The 17,500-nt window shown below is 42.1% G+C and overlaps 1 protein-coding gene across 1 annotated transcript in view; it reads left to right on the plus strand.

Moving 5' to 3' along the window:
- ptprn2 (protein tyrosine phosphatase receptor type N2) overlaps positions 1-17,500 on the plus strand; it is a 227,339-nt gene that overhangs the window by 41,993 nt on the left and 167,846 nt on the right. Inside the window, exons 4-9 of the mRNA XM_035519848.2 lie at positions 2,294-2,402; positions 4,048-4,186; positions 8,333-8,705; positions 8,925-9,176; positions 10,432-10,472; positions 15,592-16,019. Coding sequence (XP_035375741.1) covers positions 2,294-2,402; positions 4,048-4,186; positions 8,333-8,705; positions 8,925-9,176; positions 10,432-10,472; positions 15,592-16,019 — 1,342 coding nt within the window. The remainder of the gene's footprint in view (positions 1-2,293; positions 2,403-4,047; positions 4,187-8,332; positions 8,706-8,924; positions 9,177-10,431; positions 10,473-15,591; positions 16,020-17,500) is intronic.

Raw genomic sequence — 17,500 nt, forward strand, 5'->3', positions numbered from 1 at the left:
ACAAAACTTCTTCCCTGTGTGTTTGTTTCACGATGACAGTGATCTGCAAAACCTACACACAGAGGGAGAGAATCTTTCTATTGTCATTGGTTGCGTGTTGCTGTTTTTCCAGGGTGATGGGCTTCTCTGTCCTTGTCTCTGTGGCAGAATCCCAGATAAACATGACAATGCCTGTGAAGCTCATCCCCGAGGTTGCCATATAAACTGATTAGTACCACACAATGTGTTTTGCTGGTAGAAGGATAATGAGGTCATAATGAGGTCATAATGAGGTCACACCTGCCTGTGCTTCAGGGAATGCAGAGTTGGATCTGGAGAGGTGGTGTTGGTGTGCATCTAGCATCAGTCAAATATCAACTCCAGATCACCCGAGCCACTCAATAGCACCACCTGGCTGCCTCCAGGGGTGGAACACAGTGGGCAGGACATGTGGGAGGGGTGCTTCTATCTCTTACTTCTTTCATCTTTTTATCTTTGACTTCTCTGTTGTCATCTTTGGATGGTTCAGCATGTGACTGTTAAAGGCTGTGTGTTTGGGATGTGCTGGCATTCTCTTGGGTTGTGGGAGCATTTGCTGTATGGAAATGCTGTGGTAGTTTGCCGTATGGAAATGCTGTGGTGGTTTGCAGACGCACTTTGGCATTTTCATCCCACTGTTCCTTCTGTCATGGTTCCAGCTCATGGAGGAGGAGACTCATATTACACTGCCAAGAACAATATTGTGTTTTTAATAGGGTGATAGAATGAACAGATATATTTTTATTCTCTGGCCCATTAAAGGTGATGAAGACCAAAAAAAAAAAAAGCTTCAACAGATCTAAAATATCAGTGTCATTTTTATATTTGTAAAAACTCAGTGTTCCTGCTTGTCGATATTTCTGTTTGAGGCTTAAATAGCAATATTGCAATGATTTTTCCATCACTTATTTCACCTAGAGAAGACCAAGTGCTGATCACATTTACTGCATTTGACATGTGTGCTTTTATAGAATCTGTCTGAGAGGTGGTTCAGCCATTTAATCTCTACACTGAGTTTTAAAGACTTTCTGAATAAACCTCACAATTAATTCTTTTCAACATGTGAGGATATTTTGTTGTATTTGGTACAAATCAGTTCTGCCTCCAGTCCTACCCTTCTCCACCCTTCTCCACCCTTCTCTGTCCTTCTCCACCCTTCTCCACCCTTCTCCACCCTTCTCTGTCCTTCTCCACCCTTCTCTGTCCTTCTCCACCCTTCTCCACCCTTCTCCACCCTTCTCTACCCTTCTCCACCCTTCTCTGCCCTTCTCCACCCTTCTCTGCCCTTCTCCACCCTTCTCTGTCCTTCTCCACCCTTCTCTGCCCTTCTCCACCCTTCTCTGTCCTTCTCCACCCTTCTCTGTCCTTCTCCACCCTTCTCTACCCTTCTCCACCCTTCTCTGTCCTTCTCCACCCTTCTCTACCCTTCTCCACCCTTCTCTGCCCTTCTCCACCCTTCTCTACCCTTCTCCACCCTTCTCTGTCCTTCTCCACCCTTCTCTACCCTTCTCCACCCTTCTCTGTCCTTCTCCACCCTTCTCTACCCTTCTCCACCCTTCTCTGCCCTTCTCCACCCTTCTCTGCCCTTCTCCACCCTTCTCTACCCTTCTCCACCCTTCTCTGCCCTTCTCCACCCTTCTCTACCCTTCTCCACCCTTCTCTGCCCTTCTCCACCCTTCTCTACCCTTCTCCACCCTTCTCTGTCCTTCTCCACCCTTCTCTGTCCTTCTCCACCCTTCTCTGTCCTTCTCCACCCTTCTCTGCCCTTCTCCACCCTTCTCTGCCCTTCTCCACCCTTCTCTGTCCTTCTCCACCCTTCTCTGTCCTTCTCCACCCTTCTCTACCCTTCTCCACCCTTCTCTGTCCTTCTCCACCCTTCTCTGTCCTTCTCCACCCTTCTCTACCCTTCTCCACCCTTCTCTGCCCTTCTCCACCCTTCTCTGCCCTTCTCCACCCTTCTCTGTCCTTCTCCACCCTTCTCTACCCTTCTCCACCCTTCTCTGTCCTTCTCCACCCTTCTCTGTCCTTCTCCACCCTTCTCTGCCCTTCTCCACCCTTCTCTGTCCTTCTCCACCCTTCTCTGTCCTTCTCCACCCTTCTCTGCCCTTCTCCACTCTTCTCCCACAGCTTTATATATTTAATCTTCATGAAATCATTTTTCATATGGTTGAAATTATGCGGTCCCTCCACAGACTTCAAAAGTACTCAGATGCTTTGGTAAATGAGGTGTGTATGTGTATGTGTATGTGTCTATCCTTTCATCCATTCGATGCAGGCTACACCTGGAAGGATGACGTCACCCAGGAGATGATCTCCAGAGACCTGCTGGAGATGCCCAGGGCTCCAGTGCAGCACCTCAGCCTCACATTCCCTCCCAGCTCCAGGTGCACAAATTATGCCATAACAGATCACCTCAATCTGTGTTGTTTTTACTGTTAAAGGGAGAGTATGGCAGAACAATTCTAACAGGTTAGTATGATGCAAAATGATGTATTATTTCTATTAGGTGCAGTTATTCAAAATAATCAGAAAATGTAAGACATAAAGCCACTGTGATGTGACTGGAAGTTTAGGATCTACAGTACTCTCCATTCTCCTGAATGGACGTCTCTGATCTACAGTACTCTCCATTCTCCTGAATGGACGTCTCTGATCTACAGTACTCTCCATTCTCCTGAATGGACGTCTCTGATCTACAGTACTCTCCATTCTCCTGAATGGACGTCTCTGATCTACAGTACTCTCCATTCTCCTGAATGGACGTCTCTGATCTACAGTACTCTCCATTCTCCTGACTGGACGTCTCTGATCTACAGTACTCTCCATTCTCCTGAATGGACGTCTCTGATCTACAGTACTCTCCATTCTCCTGAATGGACGTCTCTGATCTACAGTACTCTCCATTCTCCTGACTGGACGTCTCTGATCTACAGTACTCTCCATTCTCCTGAATGGACGTCTCTGATCTACAGTACTCTCCATTCTCCTGACTGGACGTCTCTGATCTACAGTACTCTCCATTCTCCTGACTGGATGTCTCTGATCTACAGTACTCTCCATTCTCCTGAATGGACGTCTCTGATCTACAGTACTCTCCATTCTCCTGAATGGACGTCTCTGATCTACAGTACTCTCCATTCTGCTGAATGGACGTCTCTGATCTACAGTACTCTCCATTCTCCTGACTGGACGTCTCTGATCTACAGTACTCTCCATTCTCCTGAATGGACGTCTCTGATCTACAGTACTCTCCATTCTCCTGAATGGACGTCTCTGATCTACAGTACTCTCCATTCTCCTGAATGGACGTCTCTGATCTACAGTACTCTCCATTCTCCTGAATGGACGTCTCTGATCTACAGTACTCTCCATTCTCCTGAATGGACGTCTCTGATCTACAGTACTCTCCATTCTCTTGACTGGACGTCTCTGATCTACAGTACTCTCCATTCTCCTGAATGGACGTCTCTGATCTACAGTACTCTCCATTCTCCTGACTGGACGTCTCTGATCTACAGTACTCTCCATTCTCCTGACTGGACGTCTCTGATCTACAGTACTCTCCATTCTCCTGACTGGACGTCTCTGATCTACAGTACTCTCCATTCTCCTGACTGGACGTCTCTGATCTACAGTACTCTCCATTCTCCTGAATGGACGTCTCTGATCTACAGTACTCTCCATTCTCCTGAATGGACGTCTCTGATCTACAGTACTCTCCATTCTCCTGACTGGACGTCTCTGATCTACAGTACTCTCCATTCTCCTGACTGGACGTCTCTGATCTACAGTACTCTCCATTCTCCTGAATGGACGTCTCTGACCTACAGTACTCTCCATTCTCCTGACTGGACGTCTCTGATCTACAGTACTCTCCATTCTCCTGAATGGACATCTCTGATCTACAGTACTCTCCATTCTCCTGACTGGACGTCTCTGATCTACAGTACTCTCCATTCTCCTGACTGGACGTCTCTGATCTACAGTACTCTCCATTCTTGTCTTGTCATGTGTCTGTGTTTGCATTAGGGCTTCCATTGTTGAGGCTGACAGCAGTATGATGGCTGGTGATGAGGCCCAAAAAGACAGAACACTGCACAGGTACTTACAGGAACTTGGTTTCCTGTCTGCTGATGTCACTTCCTCTAAACAGAGTCTTCAAGAACAGGTAAGGGTCTAGCAATCTATTTAAGTTTTTCAAAAAATGTAAACTGCATTATTCACTGTGTGAATAATTTAAGAAAATATTTAAGTAAAATCTTAAATTGAAAGATTTATTTATTAATACACTTGTGTATTAATATTAATTGTGCAAAACATATATTGTGTGTTACTATTATAAGGGTCGACTTCTCTTGCTTGCTCAGCAACATAAAAGCAACCCTATTTTTGCTATTATTATAATTGTAGTTTTCTATTATTATAACAAATCCCATTGATATCATACCAATCTGCTTGTTTAAATGTTCATGCATTTATGCTATTTTGAACCAAGAACCAAGTTTGCCTTGAATAACATTTAGACATTCTTGTTCTTACAGTCAGAAATGATGGGAGTCATATGTATGCTCTGAGTACTGAATACGCACGTCTTTTGATTTACGTAGTTCCTTCAGATAATGAAGAAGTCTCACAGCTGTACTGGTTATGAACTACTGAGTGAACTGACTTGGATTGTGTGATAAAAACGTTTGGCCACATATCAGTTAAACTTATGATGGCCCTCAAACGACTGGTGAAATGTCTTCATGGTTATAAAGAGAAATTCAGTTATCTTGATTTACTGCTACTAGAAAATTCAATGACCTGAATGGCTGAAAACCTTCATACAAACATTCACCCTTGTTTTCCACAGCAGGGGTTCAACCACAGCAAGTCTACACAAAAGCTGAAAACAGCTGCCTAAGAGCAGAAAGGCAGAGAGAGTTGAAAAGTTCACAGCGCTAATGAACAGCTGGACCCTGTGGAGCGACCCCAGCTGGGGGTGTGGGGGCAGTTTGTCTGTGGATGTCCACCCTGCTGATTCCATGTCTGCAAAGTCTTCTATGCCACAGGACCAGAGAGCAGCACTTTATATCAGCTATTCACTCACACACACGAGCAGGACATGGTAGAAGCCAGTGAACTACAGCTGGAGTTGAAAACCCTTTTATGTATAGTTGTACTGCACTTTGTGTTCATCAGTTCATCTTAAACAAAGGTGCTTTACAGTGCTTTACAAAATTAGATGTAGTAGATATGGTTGATAGATTATGTAATTTATCAAATGTTTTTATAAGATAATATTTGAATGTTTCCAAGGACTGAAACTTTAAGAGGACTAGCTTCATTGTGTAGCATTGACATGACATGGTTTTAAAAGTTTAATCTTCAGTATAAAAACAGAGGAATGACACAATGTTCTCTCTCTGGTCTAGAGGTAACAGAGTGATACGATGTCCTCTCACCAGTCTAGCGCTAACAGAGTGATACAACATCCTCTCTCCAGTCTAGAGCTAACAGAGTGATACAATGTACTCTCTCCAGTCTAGAGCTAACAGATTGATACGGCATCCTTTCTCCAGTATAGAGCTAACAGAGTGACAATCTCACTACAGGGAACAGACGAACAGGCAACAAGGTGCAAGATGGATTAAGAACATCTAACGACTGCTGTACACAAAACAACAGAATTTCCTTGTCAAGGGATTAAACTTTAATTTCAAAAACGCAGAAAACAGAGTATACTTGGCTGACTTTGAACACGTAATCAAATCAAACAATCTACCGGAACAAATACAACATGAAATACGATAAACAGTAGTACCGGCATTATGCCATAACAGTGCATGTGATCACCAAAGCTAGGCATAGTGTACTGAATGACACGAGGAACAATAAAAGTATAGTCATCCTGTCAGCACACAAAGGGCGCACAGTGGTCATCAGGGACAAAATGGACAATGTTCAAAAAGTAAAGGACCTTCTCAGTGATGGCACAACCTACAAGCCTATTGACAAAGACCCCACAGTCTGGTTGACTAACAAGATCAACACAATGCTTAAAAGGCTGCTAGACTTACCAAACAAGAGCACCAGAAGATGAAAGCAATTTACAGCAATATTACACAGTTCTACAGCCAAAGATTCAGAAAGAATCCTATTGCTTCCAATTATTTCCCTTATGGGAACGGTGACGTACAACCTGTCCTAAAGAGCTCTGGAGAAAATTACGCCACCTCATCAGTAGATCAAAACACCCAATTAACAACACACAAATATTTCTAGATAAACTCAAAGGAATAAAAGTGGATAAAGGTAACACAATAGTCTCATTTGACATCACTGCATTATTCATATCTATTAACCAAAACCTAGACATGCAAACTGTAACGGACCTTCTGGACAACCATGAATGGGTCAACCAAACTCTCACACATGAAAGAATTTGTAAACTTGTAGAGCTCACAATGTTAACCTATTTTAAATTAAACAGACAACCTACAAACAAATACAAGGGACGCTGATGGGATCCCTGATGTCTGTATTCATTGCAGAATCCATAATGCAAGAACTAGAGACAAGAATAATGCCCAGCATCAATCCCAGGCTATGGATAAGGTATGTAGATGACACATTCGTCATGGTAGAAATGAGCAAGGTCAAAGAAGTACATGAACAGATCAATAGCATGCTTCGGGATATCAAATTCACTATAGAAATGGTATAGGATGATAAATTACCGTTCTTGGATGTACTTGTGGAAAGAAAACCCAATGGAACCCTTGAAACATCTGTCTATTGAAAGAAGACACATACTGACCAAATACTCAAGTATCCCAGCAATCATCCAAATTGCCACACACAGACCTGCTTAAGAACATTGTTGCATAGAGTAAATGCATCACGGAAGAGCTAAAAAAGCAAGAAGAACATCTGTTTTATTTGCAAATCACAGATACCCATGAGCCTTCCTCAACAGATGTCTTACCATGAAACCAAACACTGTACAAAACACACAAACAACAATGACACAAGTAACTTTACCCTATATCAACATCTCTCAGAGATGACTGCAAGACTACTTCAACCCTATGGCATTAAAGTTTCACACAAACCAAACGCAACACTGTGAAGTGTGGCTTCCAGGTCAAAAGAAGAACTTCAAATCAAACAGAAAACCAACATTATTTACCGAATACAATGCAATAATCATGACAAGCACTACGTTGGACAAACGGGCAGAACCCTCTCCACTCGTGTACATGAACACCGGTTAGCCATCAAACGACATGATCCCCTCTCACTGATGTCTATTCATGAGGACAATGTGGGTCACAAATTAAATTTAGATACAGTTAAAGTCATATCCCATGCAAATACAAGGAATGCAAGATCAATCTTGGAGGCATGGTACTCTACTGAACTGTCTGTGAACAAGTACATAGAACAATATGAATGAAGGACATTAACGGCCAAAAGAAATCCAACCATGAAGCTCAACCAGAAGACCACAAAACAGCTAGAACATCCTTCAGCCCCAACAGAGAGGTGCAGCTGGCTGCCCTGCCTGGCAACCGGCATGTGGCCAACAGGTCCATCAACGCGCAGCCAGAAGACGGCAAGCTAGACCAGGGCCATCCATTTTGTTCAACAAATCAAAGGTCAGCCTACAACCTGCAACTGAGATTGGGTCTCAAGACCCTGTTAACCAGCCAATCAATGTCCAATCATAAGACTGCCCCCAATGGATGAATAACCAATGGCATTCGAGGATCAATCAACTCCATCCTATAAAATGACAAAAAAATCCCACTACTATGCATACAATGACACTGACGATGTCACCTTGACTGATGATGAAACGTTTGCCATAAAAATATCAAGCTCAGAGAACTCCACAACATCAACTTTCTGTCTCCAGTCTAGAGGCAACAGAGCGATACAATGTTCTCTCTCCACTGTAGAGCTAACAAAGTGATACGACGTTCTCTCTCCAGTCTAGAGCTAACAGAGTGATGCGACGTATTCTCTCCAGTCTAGAGCTAACAGAGTGATACGATGTTCTCTCTCCAGTCTAGAGCTAACAGAGTGATATGATGTTCTCTCTCCAGTCTAGATCTAACAGAGTGATGTGACGTTCTCTCTCCAGTCTAGATTTTACAGAGTGATGTGACGTTCTCTCTCCAGTCTAGAGCTAACAGAGTGATACAATGTCCTCTCTCCAGTCTAGATCTAACATGTTGTGATGTGCTTTTTCTCCAGAGTAACGCCAGTTGGGAAAAATTGCTTATACAGAACTAATAGACTGATATGATCTTCTTTCTCTCTCTAGTCTAGAGATAATCCAGTGTCTGATTACCACACGGAGGCCCACGCAAGACCACCCCCACTTCCACTGTCTTCCACCTTTATCCAGCCTGCCTCTAAACATTTCCACCCAGCCCTTCCACCCCCGAGCAGGCTTGGGCCTGACCGGATGGGCCTCCTGGCCAGCATACAGCGTTACCTCTCCAGGTTGAGGGCCCAGTTAACCAGGCCATCTCAGATGAAGGTCCAGGACTACAGCTTTCAGCGCATGGCTCCTCCCAGGAGAGAGAAGGCTCCGAGTGCTTCCAGACAACCTCCTCGGCCCAGAACTGACAAACTACTGTTTGGATCAGTACGGAACCGACCTGCTCCTAAAGACTCCCTCAGCTCAGTGGATGGTAGGAGCTTCACTTTAGCTTTGATAACATCATTTGCCTTGCTATGATGGAACATTAGGGGTAAGATTCTGACAATACCTGGATTTTAAAAGGGCTTTATAATTTTATGCGAGTGAAATTTGTGGAAAAATGTTTGTGAGAGAAGACAAACGAGAACATGCAGGACATTATAAACGAGGAAGTCTCATGGCTTTATTCTTTCTTTTCTGTTCTTTCCAGAGAAGTTCATCCAAGGTGTTGCACAACAGCTCTGGAGGAAAAGTGTCAGCGTGGACACCCTGACCCCTAGTGACCTTGACCAGCTCTCAGAACTCATTGCTCAGACCCTGCAGATGGTGGACGGAGTCAAGGGGGCCAAGGGTGATGAGGTCACGGATGATGAAGAGGGTATTGAAGAGGTGGAGATGAAGAGGGAGTCTGTTACTGCTGAAAAGCAAGTAGAGAAGACTGGAGAAGAGGTTCATTCCACAGGTACGCACACACACACACAAGCACACACACACACACACAGACATACATTTAAACACACACAGACCTACACACACACAAACACAGACCCACACAAACACACAGACATACATTTAAACACACACAGACCTACACACACACACACATACACACACACAAACACAGACCTACACATACACACAGACATACATTTAAACACACACACACACACACACACACACACACACACACACACACACACACACACACACACACACACACATTTAAACACACACACACACACACACACACACATACATTTAAACACACACACATACATTTAAACACACACACACACACACACACACACACACAGACATACATTTAAACACACACACACACACACACACACACACACACACACACACACACATACATACATTTAAACACACACACACACACAGACAGACATTTAACACACACACACACACACACACACACACACACACACAGTAGTGGTGTATAAATAAAAACCTGCTCCAGATAAGTGAATCTTTATTTGTGTCACTATTTGAGTCACTTGAGTCACACTGAGTCACTTCATACACTGAATGTACATTCAGTACCTCACTCTCCATCTGAATGTACATTCAGTACCATACACTACATCTGAATGTATGTTTAATACCTCACCCTCCATATGAATGTATGTTCAGTACCTCACCCTCTATCTGAATGTATGTTCAGTACCTCACCCTCCATCTGAATGCACATTCAGTACCACACACTACATCTGAATGTACGTTCAATACCTCACCCTCCATCTGAATGTACGTTCAGTACCTCACCCTCCATCTGAATGTACATTCAGTACCTCACCCTCCATCTGAATGTACGTTCAGTACCTCACCCTCCATCTGAATGTACGTTCAGTACCTCACCCTCCATCTGAATGTACATTCAGTACCTCACCCTCCATCTGAATGTACGTTCAGTACCTCACCCTCCATCTGAGTGTCTCTTCAGAGCTTCTCCGTTTGCTGATTCTCTAGGCTGTCTGTACAGGCTTAAAAAACTGACTGACACTTGTCAAATTTGCTGATTGACAAATGGGTGGTGTAGAAAGTGTTAGTTGCTGAATATTGAGTCACAGAGACATTTTTTAAAACCCATTTCTTTAAAAGCATTTATTTAGTAATATCTGTCAAGATTGGAAAAGAAATTAGGCAAAGTTTTTAAAGTGTAGGTTATAATAGGCACATGTGGTTGTTGTTTACAGAAGACCAACCTGAAGAAAATGCCCCAAAGTCAGATGAAAAGGTAAACAGTCACAAAACCACAGCTAAAGACTTGAAGAGAAATAAAAAATGCTGTTTGGCAGGTGATGAATTAGTTGCATCATGTTTATCCTCAAGGGTTTGTTTTTCATTGCCACATTTCTTTCATAAACAACTCAATATATCAGGTGACAGGTCAGGTGACTGATCTGGTGACAGGCCAGTTGATGGGTCAGGTGATGGGACATGTAATGTGTCGTGTTAGATTGATGAAAGGGCAGAGATAGACAGGGCAGAGCTGGCCCTGGTTGCAGAAACACATGATTCTTACCAACTCGTTGGTAGAGGTACAGGTGGAGTACAGGTGGAGAGCGCAGCTCTGATGACTGCATTGTTTATGGGGTATAATGAGGTTTTTTTTTTTACGTTTAAAAAAAAAAAAGGGCACACCACAACATAAGTTTGGACAGTAGTTTACTGGATATATGTAAACAACACTTCATCCACCCAAGCGTGTGGTTAAAAAAAAAACTGGTTTGCTGGTAGACATCACACAAGTAAGAGTCTTTTACTGAATGAGAAAAGACCTCCTGAACCTCATGGAATTGGAAGCATATCGTTGATTCCCTTGGTGGGTGTGGATAAAGGATACAGTGTCTGTGTAGGCCAGGAAAGGTGGGAAAATCCTGCCCAAAGAAATGTAAATGTTGTAAACATTGTAAAGTTTGTAACCATTGGGTGCAGTTGTTGCAACAGTGTAGGAGCTGCTGCAGACGATCTTAAAACATTTGGATTGGTGGGCATTTGGCTTCCTGTTATTGTTGTTGCTGTTTATGTTGGCACTGTTGGCTTCACGTAGATATTTGTTGGGTACTTGAAGAGTACTGGAATGGCAGATGCTTAGAAGTACTGTTATGGACATTTCTTAAAGCATACTATTAATGTATGCTGTTTTAAAGCAACCACTTTGTGGTCTGTCTGTTATGTTGTCATTTGTACCATGAGCCTTGATAAAACAAACCTGCTCCATTATTGCTGTGAATGTTCTGAATGTTCTTTATATTCTTTATGTTCTGAATGTTCTTTATATTCTTTATGTTCTGAATGTTGATCAAGCTGCTGAAAATGTCTTCTGGTTCTGAAGATACCTCGAGTGAAAGAGGGAAAGGACAGAAAAGCGTGATGCTCGGCTCTCTGAAAATCTTCAAAAAATGAATTACATTAAATCAAGCTGATAAAATCAAACAAATGAACTGCTTGCTTTGAAAATAACTCAAGAACAGTGTCTGAATGTCAAACTCACTTAAAAGGTTAACTGAACTCAGAAGTCTTTTATGGAAATAGCAATGCCTCAATATAAGTGTGATAAGAAAGTTAGTTAAGCAACAGTGTTATTCCTAATGGATCAGAAAGAAATACAGCACCTTTATGTTTTCAACAAGGTTGTATTTCACAAAGTTTCCAATCTTATTTCATTGTGGAGAACTGGATGTTGGTAATGCAACAGCAAAACCAACTAACAGCCCAAACACTGCAGCAGTGGAAGGGAGAATCTCTTCCTCTTGGACTCATACCAGTGTGTGATGGTTAACACGGGGACTTTATCCGAGTATTCAATAAATATCAGATCATTTGCACAAAGTATTGAAAGTAGAATGACTAACCATTAAGAACGACTGCATTATTCCAAACAATTTAGTGGTAGAGGGCAGCCAAGGGAACTGGTTAGAAATAGTCATCCTTTATCTGACAGAGCAGCGGGACCTTGTCAGTGAAATGGGCTTTTTTCTCAAGTGTTCACTTTCACCTTGAGTACCAAATGAAAGTTGTGTCTAAGTCCATCTTTGGAGACATCCAGGCACTTATGTAAAACCCCAATCTTAGATAGATTCACTCAAAAGCTTAGATCTATTCACTCAAGAGGCAAAAAATGTCTTAATACTGGTGGTGAAACACTGAATTCTGCACTGTGTATATAGGTCTGTATAAACTCCACAGCTGCAGAAGAGAGGACTAATCACTGTAGAAAGATTTGCTTTGGATGTTTAAGGCCTTCACACAAAAGAAAACTCATGAATCACATGATCTGTGTAACAATCTGATTGCAAGACTACAAAAATGACACAGCATAATCTCGTGTAGGCAAAAATAAGGACTGTGTTATCCAATATACCAGTCACAGTAAAGGTGACAACGGGAAACAGACATTTTAAACACTAAACGTTTAACTAACTTTTGTTCAGAGAGTCTTATGAGGAAGTTACATATGAATGACATAAAGACAAGAATTCCTCTCTGCACCATGGCACACAGTAATTCAGTAGGCATTTATGTCCTGGGAAGCCTAGAAGTATGTGCTTTGAAGGAGTTTTTGGAACTTCTTGTTTTTATTCAGAAGACTGTGCGTGTGGATAAGGACTATATTCTCAATCCACAAGATTGGAAAAAATGGACTTGAAACATCTTGAGATTCCTGAAGTGAAGTCTCAATGGAGTACCAGTGCCCCAAAACTGTTCCAGCCAAAGGCGATATTAACAGCCAGGGCAATTGTCTCTGTGCCATTAAGAGACAAGTCTTGCTTTTATGCTTGGAAGGTCCAGAGTGGCACCTTTAAAACCAGGCTTGCACTTCCAACTGCTGTACTAGACATCAGACTGTTGTACTAGATATCAGACTGTTGTGCTAGACATCAGACTGCTGTACTAGATATCAGACTGTTGTGCTAGACATCAGACTGCTGTACTAGATATCAGCCTGTTGTACTCGACATCAGACAGGAACTGAAGTTCCCACTGGACCAGCTGGTCTTCTGGTTGGATATCATAACAATGTGAAGGATCAGACGTATCCGTGGGGATTTTTGGAGAAGAGGAGTGTCTGTTGAAGACTTCCTTAAACACACAAGACTTGAAGGTCCATCATTTTGAGGAGGGCAGATGGCTCAAGCTTGAGGTGAACAAGCTTTAATATCTGCAGATGATCCAGATGTAATGATATAATCTTATAATGATGCAATCTTCTGTGTTCAAAGATGCTGAAAGTCCCACCAGATGACTTACTATTGAATTACTTGAAACACTGTTCAGACTGGAAGATGCTAAAGATTTCTTTAGCATGGGTTCTCAAAAGTTCAACGATATTTTAATGGAACTGAGAATTCACAGAAAGGCTACACAAATGTCCTCCAGTACCACAAAGGACAAGATTAAAGAGCAGTTGCACAGGTTTGGGTTATCCATGCAGGTCCAGTCACTGATTCCAGACTGGATGGGAGCTGAAGCTGCCATAAAACACTTTTAGCAACAGGACAGATTTTCAGTAGAAATCTTCACTTTAGAAAATGAAATGTCAGTGAAGAGGAACGGCACCTTCTAGAAACTCAACCCAGTCCTGAGTGAGGGTTGGTCAAGTGTAGGAGGACAGTTACAAAGATCTGCCATTAAACCATACCTAAATTTATTATACAGATTAAGATTAAACCATACCTGAATTTATTCTACAGATTAACATTAAACCATACCTAAAACCATACCTGAATTTATTCTACAGATTAAGATTAAACCATGCCTAATTTTATTCTGCATATTAAGATTACACCACACTTAAATTTATTCTGCAGCATGTTCATGAATGACTGGGACAGGGTGGAAGAAGTCATGTACTCACTGATACAAACTACCTAGAGGAAAGTAATTCCTGATTGTTTGGTCTGTTGGCTTTGTGAACAACAGATAACTGATATGTCAATGGAAGGAGCTCTGGTGGGTCTTCCATCTTCACCCATGAGGGTGTTGTTTATCTGTCTGGTCAGCTTGTGCAGTCTGTTGAGCACCTGGAGGTGGTGCAGAAGGTTCTGACTCAGGCATTACTGCCAGTCGTCACTTCATGCATTGATGGAACACATTTCATGGATGCAGAAAGAGGGCTAAGAAGAGTCTTTGAAACCCATCGGCATGCCTGGATTTGATGTGCTCTCCTACGAGAGTGAGTAGAATAGAGGTTTACATTCCACATTAAGAAAGTCGTCTGTTCACTCTTCAACAGTAGTGATGATAAAGGCTTTCAGGAAAGGCAGAAATGGATGAATTCATCCAGAAATAGTGGGATTATGGAACCCTCAGATCCATGTGCTTCCTGCTTGATGAAAAATTAATCCAGGATTTCCTTGGCAAAAGAAGACTGCTGCATTGATTCTGTCTGAAGACTAAACATTGGGGTGGACCTGTATCCAAGATGCTCTTGCCACTGCAAGCAACCGGTTACGGAATGTTGGTAAAGACTAGATTCCATCTGAGCTGTGAGCTGAAGACACACACATACACATGTTTAGGCTCCTGTGATCAGTTTTCTAACTGTAATTATGCAATACAATTATGGGGCCAGTGTTGTGTGTAGTTTTCTATCTAGATATGTGTAAATATCATGGTACACCACTAGGGGGCAAACTGCACTAAATTATGGGTCAGAGGAAGGGTCACAGAAGAGACAAGAAAGAGTAGGCCTAGCTAGCAGGAACATGTGGTTCTTACCGCACGCATCGTGCTTGGACTGCAGGTGCTGGATTACATCTCAACTTCACCTGTACTGCACTCTTCTTAGCACATAAGTTTGTGTATATGAATATTAAGTTTGCACAGTAGTTAATTGGATGCATGTAAATAACACTCTATTCAAGCAAGCAAGTGGCTATGAAGAAAATTGGCTTGCTGAAAGATGACAAACTCCAGGGATTAATAGTGTTTGCTTGGCACGAAACCCTCGTTTGTATTGTGCGATTAAGGAGGTGTCTCAGTGCTGCTCCTATAGCAGAACAGCAGCTTCAGCCCTGCTGCTGCAGAGCAGGAGGTTCACGTTCACATCTCCGTGGAACAGAGCTGCTTTCCCTGACCTCCCTGCTGAGCTCGTCCAGCCTGGATGGGTGGCGAGTTTATTCAGTCTAGTGAATGTTTCTGTTTGACCTTACTACATTTGTCTTATTGTTGTGTTTTTGTTCTGTTATATTCTCTGTTCACAAGTTAATTTAATTAGCAAATTAAGTATTAATTAGTAAAAAAATCTTAGATGTAGCCTTGGGCTGGATATTTGTTAATGCTTTCCAGTGACAATGGTATGGTCTAAACTATTAACACTAACCTGCAGCATTCACATTCACTTTCTGTAGGATGATGCTTTTATCAGTCAGCTGCTAAAGTTCCTGAACAGAAACTCTGAAGCTGCTGCCCCTGCCCAGGATGAAGAGGTTGTTTTAGGCCACACCAGCCTCCCAGCAAGACCAGCAGGAATGAAGGCAGGATGGGAAAATGTCCAGAGCCGAACCACTCAGTCGGACCTGGACCTGGTGAAGAAGACGCTGGAGTCAGACACTGTGCTTGTGGATCCTGTCGGGGACACTGAGATTGAGCAACACCTTCACTGGGAGGACAGCCCCCCCAGAGATGAGGGCTCGCTGCCAACCAATTCACGAGCAGCAGAACCCCACAAGAAGCTGGAGAAATATGGTCCCAGGCTGGAGGAGACATCTCAGAGGGATGTGGCAACCTACTCAAGTCCACCACATGACGGAGACTTGGGTTATGTCATCACTGAAGAGTGAGTTAAAACTTGTCTAGTGCATACCCTGCCTGGCTGCCGTTACCATGGTTACGCTACTGTCTGCTGTCTACACCCTCTTAATGCAAGCCTGTCTCACTGAACACTGTCTCACTGCACCGAACATTGTCTCACTGCACTGAATGCTGTCTCACTGCATTGAAAATCATCCCACTGCACTGAACATTGTCTCGCTGCACTGAACACCATGTCACCATGTCTCCACCTGTAGCACACCTGCACTATCTGATCTCACTAAAGAACTCACCAGTTAATGGAGTTCATTAGGAAACATGCATGTCAGGGGTTGGCATAAGATTTGCTCTAATTGGCTAATTAAATCACTATAGTTTATAACTAGAATATTGTAGTTTATAATTAGATTATTATAGTTTATAATTAGATCATTTATAGTTTAAAATTAGATCATTATAGTTTATAACTAGATTATTATAGTTTATAATTAGGTCATATTTTATAATAGGTTATTATAGTTTATAATTAGATCTTTATAATTTATAATGAGAATTATTGTTTATATCTAGATTATCATTTATAATTATATTATTATAGTGTATAACTAGTTCATTATAGTTTAGGTTATTAGAATTTATAACTAGATTATTATAGTTTATAATTAGAGCAATTATAGTTTATAACCAGATTATTATACACTGCCTGGCCAAAAAAAGGTCACCACCGTGATTTAAGTAAGCAAATAGTTAAGAGCCTCCCACTGGATAATTACTGCATGGGTGATTGTTTCAGCTGGCATCAAGTTATTTGACCCTAACTGATGCAGTGAGTAGCTTCTCATTTGTTAAATAATCATGTGGAAAGACACATCTTGTGGTCGTGGAAAAGATGTTAATCTGTTTCAGAAGGGTCAAATGATTGACATGCATCAAGCAGAGAAAACATCTAAGGAGATGCTGAAACTACTAAAATCAGGTTAAGAACTGTCCAACGCATTATTAAAAAGTGGAAGGACAGTGGAGAAACATCATCTTTGAGAAAGGAATGTGGTCGGAAAAAAATCTTGAATGATCGTGATCAGCGATCACTTTCACACATGGATTGGCCACCACAGAGTCCAGGTCTGAACTTCATTGAGAATCTTTGGGATGTGCTGGAGAAGACTGCACAGTGGTCCAAATCTCCCATCATCAATACAAGACCTTTGGGAAAAATTAATGCAACTCTGGACAGAAATAAATGTTGTGAATTGCAGAAGCTTGTGGAAATTATGCCACAGTGAATGCATGCCATAATCAAAGCTAAAGGCAGTCCAACAAAAATATTAGAGTGTATGACCTTTATTATGACCAGGCATTGTAGATTATATTTAGATCATTATTGTTTATAATTAGATTATTATAGTATATTATAGTGTAGTTTAGTTTAGTATAGTGTTTTGGTGCTTTTCCCCATTTCTACTGTGCTCTCTCTCTCTCTCTCTCTCTCGCTCTCTCTCTCTCTCT

This window comes from Electrophorus electricus, chromosome 13 (genome assembly GCF_041902795.1).
Source record: "Electrophorus electricus isolate QZ-2024a chromosome 13, ASM4190279v1, whole genome shotgun sequence".
Classification (NCBI taxonomy): domain Eukaryota; kingdom Metazoa; phylum Chordata; class Actinopteri; order Gymnotiformes; family Gymnotidae; genus Electrophorus; species Electrophorus electricus.